General features: G+C 39.7%; 2 protein-coding genes across 7 annotated transcripts in view; one reads left to right on the forward strand and one right to left on the reverse strand.

The window, feature by feature from the left end:
• Positions 1–1,070: 1,070 nt before the first annotated feature.
• LOC139372922 (cobalamin trafficking protein CblD-like) lies at positions 1,071–11,091 on the forward strand. Of its 6 annotated transcripts, none has more exons than XR_011627504.1 (9): positions 1,075–1,142; positions 1,705–1,743; positions 1,867–2,014; positions 3,508–3,728; positions 3,909–4,017; positions 4,740–4,858; positions 9,656–9,742; positions 9,933–10,282; positions 10,392–11,091. XR_011627504.1 is itself a non-coding variant. In XM_071112792.1 (8 exons), the coding sequence occupies exons 2-8, from the start codon at positions 1,735–1,737 to the stop codon at positions 10,146–10,148; spliced, it is 909 nt and encodes a 302-aa protein (XP_070968893.1). In that variant the 5' UTR covers positions 1,071–1,142; positions 1,705–1,734; the 3' UTR covers positions 10,149–11,091. The 6 variants fall into 6 exon arrangements, 3 of the variants coding, with proteins under 3 accessions (XP_070968893.1, XP_070968895.1, XP_070968894.1); XR_011627503.1 differs by having other exon boundaries at positions 1,101–1,343; XR_011627505.1 differs by having other exon boundaries at positions 1,127–1,443.
• A 1,908-nt stretch (positions 11,092–12,999) lies between these two features.
• LOC139372407 (ly6/PLAUR domain-containing protein 6-like) overlaps positions 13,000–16,884 on the reverse strand; it is a 30,392-nt gene continuing 26,507 nt past the window's right edge. Inside the window, exons 3-5 of the mRNA XM_071112117.1 lie at positions 15,785–15,883; positions 14,935–15,065; positions 13,000–13,182 (exon numbers count right to left, since the gene is read on the reverse strand). Coding sequence (XP_070968218.1) covers positions 13,000–13,182; positions 14,935–15,065; positions 15,785–15,883 — 413 coding nt within the window. The remainder of the gene's footprint in view (positions 13,183–14,934; positions 15,066–15,784; positions 15,884–16,884) is intronic.

A 16,884-nucleotide genomic window follows, 5' to 3' on the forward strand; every position in this document is an offset into this window, starting at 1 on the left:
ATTCCACTGCATCTGCACATGAGAGAGAGAGAGAGAGAGAGAGAGAGAGAGAGAGAGAGAGAGAGAGAGAGAGAGAGAGAGAGAGAGAGAGAGAGAGAGAGAACTCACACACACATTGATAAGCACACACCAGTCACATGAACACACGCAGAGAAAAAGAGAGGGAGAGGGACAGGGAGAGGGACAGGGAGAGAGAGAAAGACAGGTGGAAGAGAAAGAGAGAGACCTCCTCCAGCACTAAAGCCCTGGAGCAAAAGTCCCATAACTCCCCACTCCACTTCCTCTCAGCTCTGTGAAAGTGTCACTCAGTGTGTCAACCCTCCCGGCCACAGGGGACCTGACAGTGACAGGCTCTCTGAAAGGCCGTGTTAATACCCTCGTCGAATGTTCCCCCTTGTCCCAACTGACCCTAGCTAGCTCTCAGCTCTGTCGTGGTCATCAGATTCAGAATTCAGGGCTCAGTTGGTAAGAGTGTGGTGCTAGCAATGGCAAGGTTGTGGGTTCAATTCCCACATGGATCACATACACATTCTATAAATGTACAGTATGCACTCAGGGTACTTTGAGTCAGTTTAGATGAAAGAGTCTGCTCAGGGGAAAATACATTAACTCTTCACATCCAGCTTCTCTCTGTCTACTGGTGGTGGAAGGTCAGTCCACAATAGAGTAGGCTGTATGGTTATATCATTGGCAGCAAAGGCCTTCTGATTGTATGATAATGTATTATAAAGAGGGAGGCTGCAATAATACATCTCTATGGGAGGTCAAGCCTATAGCTCAGTGGGAGACGGATGGATGGTGAATGGAGTCACTGATTATAATTATTTCCAATACCCTAAAAGATATGCCGTAGTTGTCAAGTAGTATATTACTACAGAGGTCTAGTAATCAGTAGACTACTTTTTTTTGTGATTATAGCTATCACAATTTCAACAAGGTTATTTTATTTAACAGCAGTCGACCTAGGTGGGCTTTTTTAATGACTTTTCCTGATTCGTGTAGATATGCTGCCATCTGACGGACATCCTCTAATAACACGTACAATCAAAAAGCTCGGTTTGTCCCTCGTCGTATACTGTCCTCAAGTCATGTGAACTCGCATACGTGCGGACGTGCTGCAGCGTACATAGTCGTCTGATTAGGTAAGAACGTTATGTTCCTTTACATAAACAGCACACATTCACTCGAATATTTCAGGAACTTAACGCATATCATCGTGTTGTAATGGTGTATGTTTACATTGAAATGTAACTTTGAAAACTATGAAATTGTCATCTCAAACTTACGTCTGTCGCGAACGAGAAGTGAGAGTGCAGCCGATCAAAACAAACAAGACTGGACTTGTATGTCAGCTCTTTTAGCTACCAAGCTAATTAGCATAGCTAGGCTGTCTGTCATTGCCAGTTGTCAACAACAACAACTCTAGTTAGCTGTATCGAATACGTATGTATCATCTTGTTTTTGTCCCTTTTAACTTGCTAGATAGTCAAACGCATGGCAGTAAACAACAATATGACGCAATCGCTAAGGCAACACTCATAGTATATAACCGTGCAAGCTAACTTGCAATATCAAGTTTACGTTTGATCAATTCAATTATATTTCCCAACTGTCTGCTGTATTCTGTCTGTGCTGCATGGGTTATTAGCTGTCCTATTATGTAATGTCACACATGTAGTATTCATCTTCTTTCCACATCTTCAGGTGTGAAACTAGTGACAGAGGGCCACCGGGATGACTAGTGTAAGTACTAAACCTTTACATTACAACATATAATAGACGGTAATGTAATCGTATTGTGCTATAATACTGTAGCTAGGGTGCTTGACGCTTTTCCTCTGATTGATTTGATTAATAACCGTGTAGGTGCTGTGTGGCCGAGCCCGGCTGGTGATGACCCAGTCGTCACGGCGTCAGGCCCTAGCTGCGCTCAGGGTGGGCTGGATACGAACCTTCTCAGCTGCTGGTTCTGATGAGCCTTATTTTGTCGTGTCACGTGGGGACTCAGACTCAGGTAGGCTACTGCTATATGGACCACAACACTGGGTCATTTCTTATTTCTTATAACTGTGACCGTATTTTGGCCTGTGCGTTTTTGAGTTATGAATTGTAATTACAGTGAGTTCGGAAAGTATTCAGACCCCTTCCCATTTCCCACGTTTTGTTACGTTACAGACTTATTCTAAAATGTATTATATATATTTTTATATCCCTCATTACTCTACACACCACCCAATCATGACAAAGCAAAAACAGGTTATATTCTTTCGGTGCAAATTCATAAAAAAAATTCAAACAGAAATACCATATTTACATAAGTTTTCCAACCCTTTTCTATGAGACTTGAAATTGAGCTCAAGTTCATCCTGTTTCCACTGATCATCCTTGAGATGTTTCTACAACTTGACTGGAGTCTACCGGTGGTAAATTCAATTGGTTGGACATGATTTGGAAAGGCACACACCTGTCTATATAAGGTCCCACAGTTGAGGTGACCAAGAACCCAATGGTCACTCTGAGCTCCAGATTTCCATTGTGGAGATGGGAGAACCTTCCAGAAGGACAACCATCTCTGCAGCACTCCACCAATCAGGCCTTTATGGTAGAGTGGCCAGATGGCAGCCACTCCTGAGTAAAAGGTGCATGACAGCGTGTTTGGAGTTTGTCAAAAGGCACCTAAAGGACTCTCAGACCATGAGAAACAAGATTCCCCTTTCTGATGAAACCAAGATTAAACTATTTGGCCCTGTGGGGATGTTTTTCAGTGGCAAGGACTGGGAAACTTTCGAGGGAAAGATGAACGGAGAAAAGTACAGAGAGATCCTTGATGAAAACTTTCTCAAGAACATTCAGGACCTCAAACTGGGGTGAAGTTTCACCTTCATACAGGACAACAACCCTTAGCACACAGCAAGACAATGCAGGAGTGGCTTCGGGACATGTCTCTGAATGTCCTTGAGTGGCCCGGACATGAACCCGATCGAACATCTCTGGAGAGACCTGAAAATAGCTGTTCAGTGACGCTCCCCATCTAACCCGATAGACCTTGAGAGGATCTGCAGAGAAAATAGGATGAACTCCCCAATTACAGGTGTGCCAAGCTTGTAGCGTCATACCCAAGAAGACTCGAGGCTGTAATTGCTGCCAAAGGTGCTTCAGCAAAGTACTGAGTAACGGGTCTGAACACTTTTATAAATGTGATATTTCCGTTTTTTATTTTTTATTCATTTGCAAAAAATACAAAATGTTTTTGCTTTGTCATTATGGGGTATTGTGTGTAGATTGATGAGGGGAAAAAAACTATTTAATCAATTTTAGAATAAGGCTGTAACGTAACAAGATGTTAGTTACAAGTTACTGAATACTTTCCGAATGCACTGTGTGCATTAAAAATTAAATTGAGAAAATGATCTCAAACTTTATATAACTATAGCTACTGTTAGGCAGAAAATACATTTTCAAACAGATTTAACATTATTGTAATATACTTCTCTTTCTCCCTACCAGGCCCTAGGACAGTATGGCCTGATGAGAACATGGGACCATTTGGCCCCCAGGACCAGCGGTTCCAGTTGCCAGGTAACTCAGGCTTTGACTTTCACCTGGAAGGCATGGCAGACCAGAGGATTAAAGGCCCAGTCCACAGGACGGTACCTGACGTTCTGACTGCTGCTACTAGCAACGAGAGACATGAGTTTGTAATGGCCCAGTTTGTCAGCGAGTTTCAGGTAAATACGTCATTCACAATAACTCCTTAACTAAAGAAACGTGTCCTTATTCAATTGTTAATAAAAATGGATATTATTCTTAAACATTTCAAAAATATATTTATATCATTAAAAACATTTATATTATGTTTCATACTGGTAGAGTTATATGTTGAATACTTAGATGTTTTTTCTTTGTAGGGCAAATTTGGTCACATGTTATCGAGGAGCGTCCGCAAGGCAGAGCACTACTTTGATCAGCCCAATGTGGACTGTTCTATACAGACCTGTCCTGAGCTGCTGAAGAAAGGTAGCATGGTGTAGTCATACTTATCTTATCATAACATTAACTATTCATGTCGTTTTTTTTTTTTTTACCCCTTTTTCTCCCCAATTTCGTGGTATCCGATTGTTTTAGTAGCTACTATCTTGTCCCATCGCTACAACTCCCGTACGGGCTCGGGAGAGACGAAGGTTGAAAGTCGTGCGTCCTCCGATACACAACCCAACCAAGCCGCACTGCTTCTTAACACAGCGCGCATCCAACCCGGAAGCCAGCCGCACCAATGTGTCGGAGGAAACATCGTACACCTGGCAACCTTGGTTAGCGCGCACTGCGCCCGGCCCGCCACAGGAGTCGCTATGAGACAAGGATATCCCTACCGGCCAAGCCCTCCCTAACCCGGACGACGCTAGGCCAATTGTGCGTCGCCCCATGGACCTCCCGGTCGCGGCCGGTTACGACAGAGCCTGGGTGTGAACCCAGAGTCTCTGGTGGCACAGCTGGCACTGCAGTACAGCGCCCTTAACCACTGCGCCACCCGGGAGGCCCCCATTCATGTCATGTTTTATCAACCGCAGCCCACACACGTCAGATAGTTTATATTGCATACAGCCATGTCCACTAGGGGGAAGTAACTGCATTGCTAACGTCACTAATGTTGTCCAAGTGGGTGATAGCTGACTTTTCTGTAGGCCTATTGGCTAGCTAGCAGTTGAATGTGTAACACGTCTCTTCATTTCCTCTGTTAGAGTTTGAATCCTATTTCCCCTCGGCCCCAGCCAGCGCCATCACTGTTGTCACGGTGAAACACACGAGATGTGAGGTGATCGACAAAGAAGTGATCGACAGAGAACAGCTACTTCACAAAGTGAGTTGGAATGTCCACTGGTTGTTTCCCATTGATATGGATTCAGTGATACTAATTTCAGTAAAATATTCTGCCATCACATTTTGGAGTTGTAGGCCTGCGTACTTATTGAAGGTCTTACTCTGTACCTCCCCTTTATTGGTGAACTGTTTTCTTGTCTGTTAACTGTCAGTTAGTTTGACTACTGACAGGTACTAGATGTTTTCTGTTAGTTTGACTACTGACATACTAGATGTTTTCTGTTATTTCAGTTAGTTTGACTACTGACATACTAGATGTTTTCAGTTAGTTTGACTACTGACAGATACTAGATGTTTTCAGTTAGTTTGACTACTGACAGATACTAGATGTTTTCTGTTAGTTTGACTACTGACAGATACTAGATGTTTTCAGTTAGTTTGACTACTGACAGATACTAGATGTTTTCAGTTAGTTTGACTACTGACAGATACTAGATGTTTTCTGTTAGTTTGACTACTGACAGATACTAGATGTTTTCTGTTAGTTTGACTACTGACAGATACTAGATGTTTTCTGTTAGTTTGACTACTGACAGATACTAGATGTTTTCTGTTAGTTTGACTACTGACAGATACTAGATGTTTTCTGTTAGTTTGACTACTGACAGATACTAGATGTTTTCTGTTAGTTTGACTACTGACAGATACTAGATGTTTTCTGTTATTTCAGTTAGTTTGACTACTGACAGATACTAGATGTTTTCTGTTATTTCAGTTAGTTTGACTACTGACAGATACTAGATGTTTTCTGTTAGTTTGACTACTGACAGATACTAGATGTTTTCTGTTATTTCAGTTAGTTTGACTACTGACAGATACTAGATGTTTTCTGTTAGTTTGACTACTGACAGATACTAGATGTTTTCTGTTATTTCAGTTAGTTTGACTACTGACATACTAGATGTTTTCTGTTATTTCAGTTAGTTTGACTACTGACATACTAGATGTTTTCAGTTAGTTTGACTACTGACAGATACTAGATGTTTTCTGTTAGTTTGACTACTGACAGATACTAGATGTTTTCAGTTAGTTTGACTACTGACAGATACTAGATGTTTTCTGTTAGTTTGACTACTGACAGATACTAGATGTTTTCTGTTAGTTTGACTACTGACAGATAATGTATGTTTTCTGTTAGTTTGACTACTGACATACTAGATGTTTTCAGTTAGTTTGACTACTGACAGATACTAGATGTTTTCTGTTAGTTTGACTACTGACAGATACTAGATGTTTTCAGTTAGTTTGACTACTGACAGATACTAGATGTTTTCAGTTAGTTTGACTACTGACAGATACTAGATGTTTTCTGTTAGTTTGACTACTGACAGATACTAGATGTTTTCTGTTAGTTTGACTACTGACAGATACTAGATGTTTTCTGTTAGTTTGACTACTGACAGATACTAGATGTTTTCTGTTAGTTTGACTACTGACAGATACTAGATGTTTTCAGTTAGTTTGACTACTGACAGATACTAGATGTTTTCAGTTAGTTTGACTACTGACAGATACTAGATGTTTTCAGTTAGTTTGACTACTGACAGATACTAGATGTTTTCAGTTAGTTTGACTACTGACAGATACTAGATGTTTTCTGTTAGTTTGACTACTGACAGATACTAGATGTTTTCTGTTAGTTTGACTACTGACAGATACTAGATGTTTTCTGTTATTTCAGTTAGTTTGACTACTGACAGATAATAGATGTTTTCAGTTAGTTTGACTACTGACATACTAGATGTTTTCTGTTAGTTTGACTACTGACAGATACTAGATGTTTTCTGTTAGTTTGACTACTGACAGATACTAGATGTTTTCAGTTAGTTTGACTACTGACAGATACTAGATGTTTTCTGTTAGTTTGACTACTGACAGATACTAGATGTTTTCTGTTAGTTTGACTACTGACAGATACTAGATGTTTTCTGTTATTTCAGTTAGTTTGACTACTGACAGATAATAGATGTTTTCAGTTAGTTTGACTACTGACAGATACTAGATGTTTTCAGTTAGTTTGACTACTGACAGATACTAGATGTTTTCTGTTAGTTTGACTACTGACAGATACTAGATGTTTTCTGTTATTTCAGTTAGTTTGACTACTGACAGATACTAGATGTTTTCTGTTAGTTTGACTACTGACAGATACTAGATGTTTTCAGTTAGTTTGACTACTGACAGATACTAGATGTTTTCAGTTAGTTTGACTACTGACAGATACTAGATGTTTTCTGTTATTTCAGTTAGTTTGACTACTGACAGATACTAGATGTTTTCAGTTAGTTTGACTACTGACAGATACTAGATGTTTTCAGTTAGTTTGACTACTGACAGATACTAGATGTTTTCTGTTAGTTTGACTACTGACAGATACTAGATGTTTTCTGTTAGTTTGACTACTGACAGATACTAGATGTTTTCTGTTAGTTTGACTACTGACAGATACTAGATGTTTTCTGTTATTTCAGTTAGTTTGACTACTGACATACTAGATGTTTTCTGTTATTTCAGTTAGTTTGACTACTGACATACTAGATGTTTTCTGTTATTTCAGTTAGTTTGACTACTGACAGATACTAGATGTTTTCTGTTAGTTTGACTACTGACAGATACTAGATGTTTTCTGTTATTTCAGTTAGTTTGACTACTGACAGATACTAGATGTTTTCTGTTAGTTTGACTACTGACAGATACTAGATGTTTTCTGTTATTTCAGTTAGTTTGACTACTGACATACTAGATGTTTTCTGTTATTTCAGTTAGTTTGACTACTGACATACTAGATGTTTTCAGTTAGTTTGACTACTGACAGATACTAGATGTTTTCTGTTAGTTTGACTACTGACAGATACTAGATGTTTTCAGTTAGTTTGACTACTGACAGATACTAGATGTTTTCTGTTAGTTTGACTACTGACAGATACTAGATGTTTTCTGTTAGTTTGACTACTGACAGATAATGTATGTTTTCTGTTAGTTTGACTACTGACATACTAGATGTTTTCAGTTAGTTTGACTACTGACAGATACTAGATGTTTTCTGTTAGTTTGACTACTGACAGATACTAGATGTTTTCAGTTAGTTTGACTACTGACAGATACTAGATGTTTTCAGTTAGTTTGACTACTGACAGATACTAGATGTTTTCTGTTAGTTTGACTACTGACAGATACTAGATGTTTTCAGTTAGTTTGACTACTGACAGATACTAGATGTTTTCTGTTAGTTTGACTACTGACAGATACTAGATGTTTTCTGTTAGTTTGACTACTGACAGATACTAGATGTTTTCAGTTAGTTTGACTACTGACAGATACTAGATGTTTTCAGTTAGTTTGACTACTGACAGATACTAGATGTTTTCAGTTAGTTTGACTACTGACAGATAATAGATGTTTTCAGTTAGTTTGACTACTGACATACTAGATGTTTTCTGTTAGTTTGACTACTGACAGATACTAGATGTTTTCTGTTAGTTTGACTACTGACAGATACTAGATGTTTTCAGTTAGTTTGACTACTGACAGATACTAGATGTTTTCTGTTAGTTTGACTACTGACAGATACTAGATGTTTTCTGTTAGTTTGACTACTGACAGATACTAGATGTTTTCTGTTATTTCAGTTAGTTTGACTACTGACAGATAATAGATGTTTTCAGTTAGTTTGACTACTGACAGATACTAGATGTTTTCAGTTAGTTTGACTACTGACAGATACTAGATGTTTTCTGTTAGTTTGACTACTGACAGATACTAGATGTTTTCTGTTATTTCAGTTAGTTTGACTACTGACAGATACTAGATGTTTTCTGTTAGTTTGACTACTGACAGATACTAGATGTTTTCAGTTAGTTTGACTACTGACAGATACTAGATGTTTTCAGTTAGTTTGACTACTGACAGATACTAGATGTTTTCTGTTATTTCAGTTAGTTTGACTACTGACAGATACTAGATGTTTTCAGTTAGTTTGACTACTGACAGATACTAGATGTTTTCTGTTAGTTTGACTACTGACAGATACTAGATGTTTTCAGTTAGTTTGACTACTGACAGATACTAGATGTTTTCTGTTATTTCAGTTAGTATGACTACTGACAGATACTAGATGTTTTCTGTTAGTTTGACTACTGACAGATACTAGATGTTTTCTGTTATTTCAGTTAGTATGACTACTGACAGATACTAGATGTTTTCAGTTAGTTTGATTACTGACATACTAGATGTTTTCTGTTATTTCAGTTAGTTTGATTACTGACATACTAGATGTTTTCTGTTATTTCAGTTAGTTTGACTATTGACAGATACTAGATGTTTTCTGTTAGTTTGACTACTGACAGCTACTAGATGTTTTCTGTTAGTTTGACTACTGACAGCTACTAGATGTTTTCTGTTAGTTTGACTACTGACATACTAGATGTTTTCAGTTAGTTTGACTACTGACAGATACTAGATGTTTTCTGTTAGTTTGACTACTGACAGCTACTAGATGTTTTCAGTTAGTTTGACTACTGACAGATACTAGATGTTTTCTGTTAGTTTGACTACTGACAGATACTAGATGTTTTCTGTTAGTTTGACTACTGACAGATACTAGATGTTTTCTGTTAGTTTGACTACTGACAGATACTAGATGTTTTCTGTTAGTTTGACTACTGACAGATACTAGATGTTTTCTGTTAGTTTGACTACTGACAGATACTAGATGTTTTCAGTTATTTCAGTTAGTTTGACTACTGACAGATAATATATGTTTTCTGTTATTTCCCAGTTTGTTAGTGGTGCTAAGGAAATCTGCTTTGCTCTGTGGACAGCTGGCTTCTGGGCTGACTTCATTGACCCCTCATCAGGATCAGCTGTGAGTTGTTCTCCTACCTGTTTTTGTTTGTTTATTAATTGTTTATGTCAAAATATCTATATAATGTGTAATACATATGTAATATTCATGTACTGTTTACTGTACTTCATCAATCTGAGATATTTTCCAGGAGACAGTATGTAATCTTCAAGACAACCACATCACATCATTCCTTTGTCTTGTCCCACAGTTCTTTGGATCTCACTCCAACCACCCACTACTCAAAGAGGAGGAGTGGAGCCGTCTAGGTTTCCACATCGAGGCCTCTGGATCCTGCACAGTTATCCGTCACGTCCTGAGGGGAACACCTACGTTTGTTGGAACTGTTTTCACCACTGCACCTGCTAACAGTCACGTCATGGAAAGACTTCAAGGCCAGTCAAGTGCATTCGAAGACGGGGACTAGTTTTTATATTTTATTATCACCATGTGAGAATGATGTATCTCACTATCCAGAAGACTGTTTGTGCTCTGACCTCTGTTTGATGATGTTTCTCACTATCCAGAAGACTGTGTGTGCCCTGACCTCTGTTTGATGATGTATCTCACTATCCAGAAGACTGTTTGTGCCCTGACCTCTGTTTGTTCACTCTGGTATTGTTTTGGAGGAAAACCGTTGCCCATTATGCCGTTGTCTTCACCACACCAGCATGGAGAGGAAGTTCTACTGGGTCGTTGTCTTCGCCACACCAGCATGGAGAGGAAGTTCTAATGGGTCGTTGTCTTCAGACGCATGCCTAACTATGTTAACCTGGTCCCAGATCTGTTTGTGTTGTTCTGTTAGTGCTGTCTTGCCAAAGTTGGTAAGAGGACACAAACAGATCTGGGACCAGGCTATATAACTATGTACTTGGAAGTAGACAGGTAGGTTGCGTACAGTAGTGCTGCGATCTGTCGTTGACTCTGATGGTATCATAAAGACTTGACTGAGGAAGATCCCGTTGACTGCTGTGTTTAAACACCCAATAAACCACCCAGCTACCTTTGACTGCTGTGTTTAAACACCCAATAAACCAGCTACCTTTGACTGAGGGCCCTTTTCCTGGCCTTGGTGCTGAAGAGACGTGAGATATAACTCCGAAGGCAATGTTCTGCATTCACGGTAAACGCTGCATATCTCAGTTCAATCTGAAATAATCTTTACATTTATATCGTGCTGTAACACTCAAATTCAGCACTACGGATTGAATCTAGTCTAATATAGTTAACACTTTCAGACTAATCTAGTGTCTACAGAGTATTGCTACTGTACAGGGTTTTCCTTCACTTGCACAATGGGAATAGAAATATGGTGTCTGTTGTACGTTTCCACCATAATGAATTAAAATGTCTATGTTGCTGGTATGGTACACACCATTCAGTCATTTAATTATTCAATCATCTAATGTATGTAAGAAAGTAGCGACTTGTGAGGCAACACACAACACTAAACAAAATAATGAATAGCTAATTCAAAAGAGATTTTCAGTTTGTCCTCTGTCCTCCTTACATACGATTAGAAATGTAGACAATGCAATTAACTCTTTGCTAATTTCCTAGCGCTAATTAGGGAACACAAACACTAGGATAAATTTAAATGAATATGCCTGGCCTTGAGGTAATGCGTTACTCTCCATCTCAGTGATAGAGGTGTTCGAATCCAGGCTGTATCTCAACTGGCCGTGATTGGGAGTCCCATAAAAATATGACTTCTGGGCCTTCTCTTTTAGTAAAGTGTTCCCAGGACAAAGAGTATGTTGTTTGGGTAAGAGAAACATCTAATTTCACACCTCTAAAAACTTTAGGTTAAACACTGATTTGAGAAGGACTGATGGGTTTGGTTTGGAACTGTGACCACCCAGTCTGTCGGCCAGAATCAGATAAAGAAAGTCCTTTAAAATGAACACCCCTGCAGTTTAACATAATCTCCTTCACAAGGCTTTTAAACTACACCTCCTGGACGCCGAGGCTCTGAGAAAGACCTTACCTTTTTACTTCCTGGAGAGGAAAGCAGAGAGGTGAGAAAAAGAGAGGGGTGTTAGAATGGTCCTATTTTTCTGCACCTCTAAGCTCCAAACCTTTCGTTGTATTTCTACCTGATGTTACCTTCACTGTGAAACCTTACCTCAGTCTGACTCCACACGCCTCATGCGGGATCTAAAATATCTTGCATTCCACAAACTACACTATCTGGTTATGTGGATACTGTTTATACTGTAGAAACATGTTCAGGCAAACAATACATTTAATGGTGAACACAATGTTTACCAAACCTGGTATAATACATTTAATGGTGAACACAATGTGCACCAAACCTGGTATAATACATTTAATGGTGAACACAATGTGCACCAAACCTGGTATAATACATTTAATGGTGAACACAATGTGCACCAAACCTGGTATAATACATTTAATGGTGAACACAATGTGCACCAAACCTGGTATAATACATTTAATGGTGAACACAATGTGCACCAAACCTGGTATATGGGATCAGTACAGGATGTTTAGACCATCATCCTCAAGACGACATGCTAATCAATAAGTGGCAACCTTTCTATTGGACAGAACTGTGAGAAATACAGAAACATTACAGCGTTGTAGTGTTATGGTTGACGTCACATCTTCCAGCGCCAGATAGCCAATGGGTTGAGAGGAAATGGGTAATGGTGGGCACACAGCCTAAACCAACCAATCACACGACTCCAGGAACAAAAACACCGCACTGCAACCTAGTTCACTTTTCATTCTACCTGAATCCAATGTTAACTACAGGTATTTAACAATTATTATACAAAATAAATACTATGTACATATATCACATAGAATCCAGTAAATATAACAGGAGAACTTCTTACGATGAGACAAAATCTAGAAGATTCCGTCAATACTGTCTCGGTTATAAAATAGGAAAAATTAAATAAATTAAACAACAGAAAAGCAACTTCATAAAATTATAACACCAAATATCTGGTGATCAAACTTTACATCTACTTCCTCTACCATGCAGAAGGAGTGTTAGATGTCATAGACTGTTGGATAGCATGACGCTGATGACGGTAGGAGTGTTAGATGTCATAGACTGTTGGATAGCATGACGCTGATGACTGGAGGAGTGTTAGATGTCATAGACTGTTGGATAGCATGACGCTGATGACGGTAGGAGTGTTAGATGTCATAGACTGTTGGATAGCATGACGCTGATGACGGTAGGAGTGTTAGATGTCATAGACTGTTGGATAGCATGACGCTGATGACGGCAGGAGTGTTAGATGTCATAGACTGTTGGATAGCATGACACTGATGACGGTAGAGCTCAGACAGCCAGTGAGCAGCCAGTAGTGTGTGAGTAGACCGTTACTGCTGTGGAGGAGAGAGGTGGTGGAAAAGATGGCGTCTGTCTTGTTTCTTGGCAACTGCATGTTACAGATGTTTCCTTCACAGCAAGCAGTGCAGACCTGGAATCAGGAGTAGAGATAGAATCACCTTTATTCCCCTAGTACGTTAACACACACACACAATTTGAATAGATGAAATGGTGCTCCCAGGAAAAATCTAAATATACAGACAGAACACATACAAACTACAGACAGAACACATACAAACTACAGACAGAACACATACAAACTACAGACAGAACACATACAAACTACAGACAGAACGCATACAAACTACAGACAGAACACAGTCAAACTACAGACAGAACACAGTCAAACTACAGACAGAACACATACAAACTACAGACAGAACACATACAAACTACAGACAGAACACAGTCAAACTACAGACAGAACACAGTCAAACTACAGACAGAACACAGTCAAACTACAGACAGAACACATACAAACTACAGACAGAACACATACAAACTACAGACAGAACACAGTCAAACTACAGACAGAACACAGTCAAACTACAGACAGAACACAGTCAAACTACAGACAGAACACAGTCAAACTACAGACAGAACACAGTCAAACTACAGACAGAACACAGTCAAACTACAGACAGAACACAGTCAAACTACAGACAGAACACATACAAACTACAGACAGAACACATACAAACTACAGACAGAACACATACAAACTACAGACAGAACACATACAAACTACAGACAGAACACAGTCAAACTACAGACAGAACACAGTCAAACTACAGACAGAACACATACAAACTACAGACAGAACACAGTCAAACTACAGACAGAACACAGTCAAACTACAGACAGAACACAGTCAAACTACAGACAGAACACATACAAACTACAGACAGAACACAGTCAAACTACAGACAGAACACAGTCAAACTACAGACAGAACACATACAAACTACAGACAGAACACAGTCAAACTACAGACAGAACACAGTCAAACTACAGACAGAACACATACAAACTACAGACAGAACACATACAAACTACAAACAAAACACATACAAACTACAGACAGAACGCATACAAACTACAGACAGAACACATACAAACTACAGACAGAACACATACAAACTACAGACATAACACATACAAACTACAGACAGAACACATACAAACTACAGACAGAACACATACAAACTACAGACAGACTACAGACCGAACACAGACTACAGACCGAACACAGACTACAGACCGAACACAGACAGACTACAGACCGAACACAGACTACAGACCGAACACAGTCAAACTACAGACAGAACACATACAAACTACAGACAGAACACATACAAACTACAGACAGAACACATACAAACTACAGACAGACTACAGACCGAACACAGACTACAGACCGAACACAGACTACAGACCGAACACAGACAGACTACAGACCGAACACAGACTACAGACCGAACACAGACAGACTACAGACAGAGGAATTTCCAGAAAGACATTCAAATAACAACTGCTGAGAAGGGAACAGATTCTTATCCAAGTGAGATCATTTTAAACCAGGGCCTGGGGATTACCATGACAGTGTGGTAGATCCCACCAGACACCACAGAGCAGAGAGCCACATTCTGAACTGCAAATATTACTAATAAAAGTTCAAACATCCTCTTTCTTTCCATACATGCTGTATGTGTGTCCCCGTTGAGAACTGCCCCTGGTTAGTCCCTCACCTGGTAAATGAAATGCACTTGTACATTTAGGAGTTGCTTCAGCAGCCGTGTCAGAAATGTAATGTTATGCAAAGGAAAGAGGCTTCTTGAATGACCTTGTATCCTTCATGGTTGTCCTGGGTGCAGCCTGTAGACAGACAGTGGGCCGGGGCCACGCAGCGTTTGGTCACAGACACAGTGTTCCCCTGGACGTCCAACACATGGAGGGTGTAGCAGTACCGGGTCTCTGTCAGACACACAGACACTGTCGTTAAAGGTGCAATCTGCAATATTTACAACTGAGAGATGGATACATGTGATCTAACGTTCAGACGCTATGGAATCCTGAGAAATAACGGACCAATGAGCAATAAGTTGAACGATGATAAGAACACATCACTTTCACATTTATTGTATGTCAGTTAATGTAAACGCAAATGTAGCTTACTTTTCAACAGCAATGTCATTAATTTCCATGAATATCATATGTCAACAATCTACTTCTTACTGAAGTGGACGGTAACACTGAAAGAGCCTGAGGTTCAGATGGATTCCAGTGATTTAAACCAATCCTCACATCCTCATGTGATAAACTACTATTTATCATTTGTTAATAACTCATAGAATGTGCTTTTAAGATCAAATCTTTAAGGCAACAAATAACTTCACAATGATTTCAGACATTTAGTAGACAACCATATATCTATATAAAAGAAGAGAGCCTGTGGAATTATACAACCTGCCAATTCAATTTCTTATCTAAACATGTCCAGCTTAAGTGAAATACACCATGTTTAAGATACAGAAACCAGCAAAGACAACATTGATAACCCTTCATTTTACAGCCTGGTATTTTCCTGTCATTTATATTTCTGCTCTGGACGGAGTCGAGAGGGTCTGAAAAACAGAGTTTGATGATAGATACAGAGCAGGCTGTAAATACCAGAAATACCTTACTGTAATTACCTCGTGGGCAGTATACGTCCGGAGCCCAGCGATTGCATTCGTAGTTGTCTGGTGCATCTTTACATGTGAAACACTTGAACCCTCCAGGATGAGGTGTGGCTGTGGAGACAAGAGGAGACGAGCACAAGTCTATTATTCACCATCTAGATTTAATAACATATTTTTGGTAGATTTAATAACATATTTTTGGTAGATTTAATAACATGTCCCAAAATGAAAAAACACTTCCCTGAATCAATACATTGTCATTACTCAATGAGCTACAGAAGAAATGCAAATTGTACATTGGACTCCTAATTGTGAGTTGTTGTATTCCTCAGCGCTACAGTGATGTGTAGTCCTCAGCGCTACAGCGATATGTAGTCCTCAGAGCTACAGCGATATGTAGTCCTCAGAGCTACAGCGATATGTAGTCCTCAGAGCTACAGCGATATGTAGTCCTCAGAGCTACAGCGATATGTAGTCCTCAGAGCTACAGCGATATGTAGTCCTCAGAGCTACAGCGATATGTAGTCCTCAGAGCTCCAGCGATCGATGTGTAGTCCTCAGAGCTCCAGCGATCGATGTGTAGTCCTCAGAGCTACAGCGATATGTAGTCCTCAGAGCTACAGCGATATGTAGTCCTCAGAGCTACAGCGATATGTAGTCCTCAGAGCTACAGCGATATGTAGTCCTCAGAGCTACAGCGATATGTAGTCCTCAGAGCTACAGCGATATGTAGTCCTCAGAGCTACAGCGATATGTAGTCCTCAGAGCTACAGAGATATGTAGTCCTCAGAGCTACAGCGATATGTAGTCCTCAGAGCTACAGCGATATGTAGTCCTCAGAGCTACAGCGATATGTAGTCCTCAGAGCTACAGCGATATGTAGTCCTCAGAGCTACAGCGATATGTAGTCCTCAGAGCTACAGCGATATGTAGTCCTCAGAGCTACAGCGATATGTAGTCCTCAGAGCTACAGCGATGTGTAGTCCTCAGAGCTACAGCGATGTGTAGTCCTCAGAGCTACAGCGATATGTAGTCCTCAGAGCTACAGAGATATGTAGTCCTCAGAGCTACAGCGATATGTAGTCCTCAGAGCTACAGCGATATGTAGTCCT

The sequence above is a fragment of the Oncorhynchus clarkii genome, chromosome 18, assembly GCF_045791955.1.
Source record: "Oncorhynchus clarkii lewisi isolate Uvic-CL-2024 chromosome 18, UVic_Ocla_1.0, whole genome shotgun sequence".
In the NCBI taxonomy this organism is placed as follows: Eukaryota; Metazoa; Chordata; class Actinopteri; order Salmoniformes; family Salmonidae; genus Oncorhynchus; species Oncorhynchus clarkii.

Excerpts from the sequence above, each read along its gene's own strand:
- LOC139372922 (XM_071112792.1), top strand. Across the intron at positions 3,729-3,908 it reads AGTTTGTCAGCGAGTTTCAG|GGCAAATTTGGTCACATGTT; the intron begins GTAAATACGTCA and ends TTTTCTTTGTAG. Across the intron at positions 4,859-9,655 it reads GAGAACAGCTACTTCACAAA|TTTGTTAGTGGTGCTAAGGA; the intron begins GTGAGTTGGAAT and ends GTTATTTCCCAG.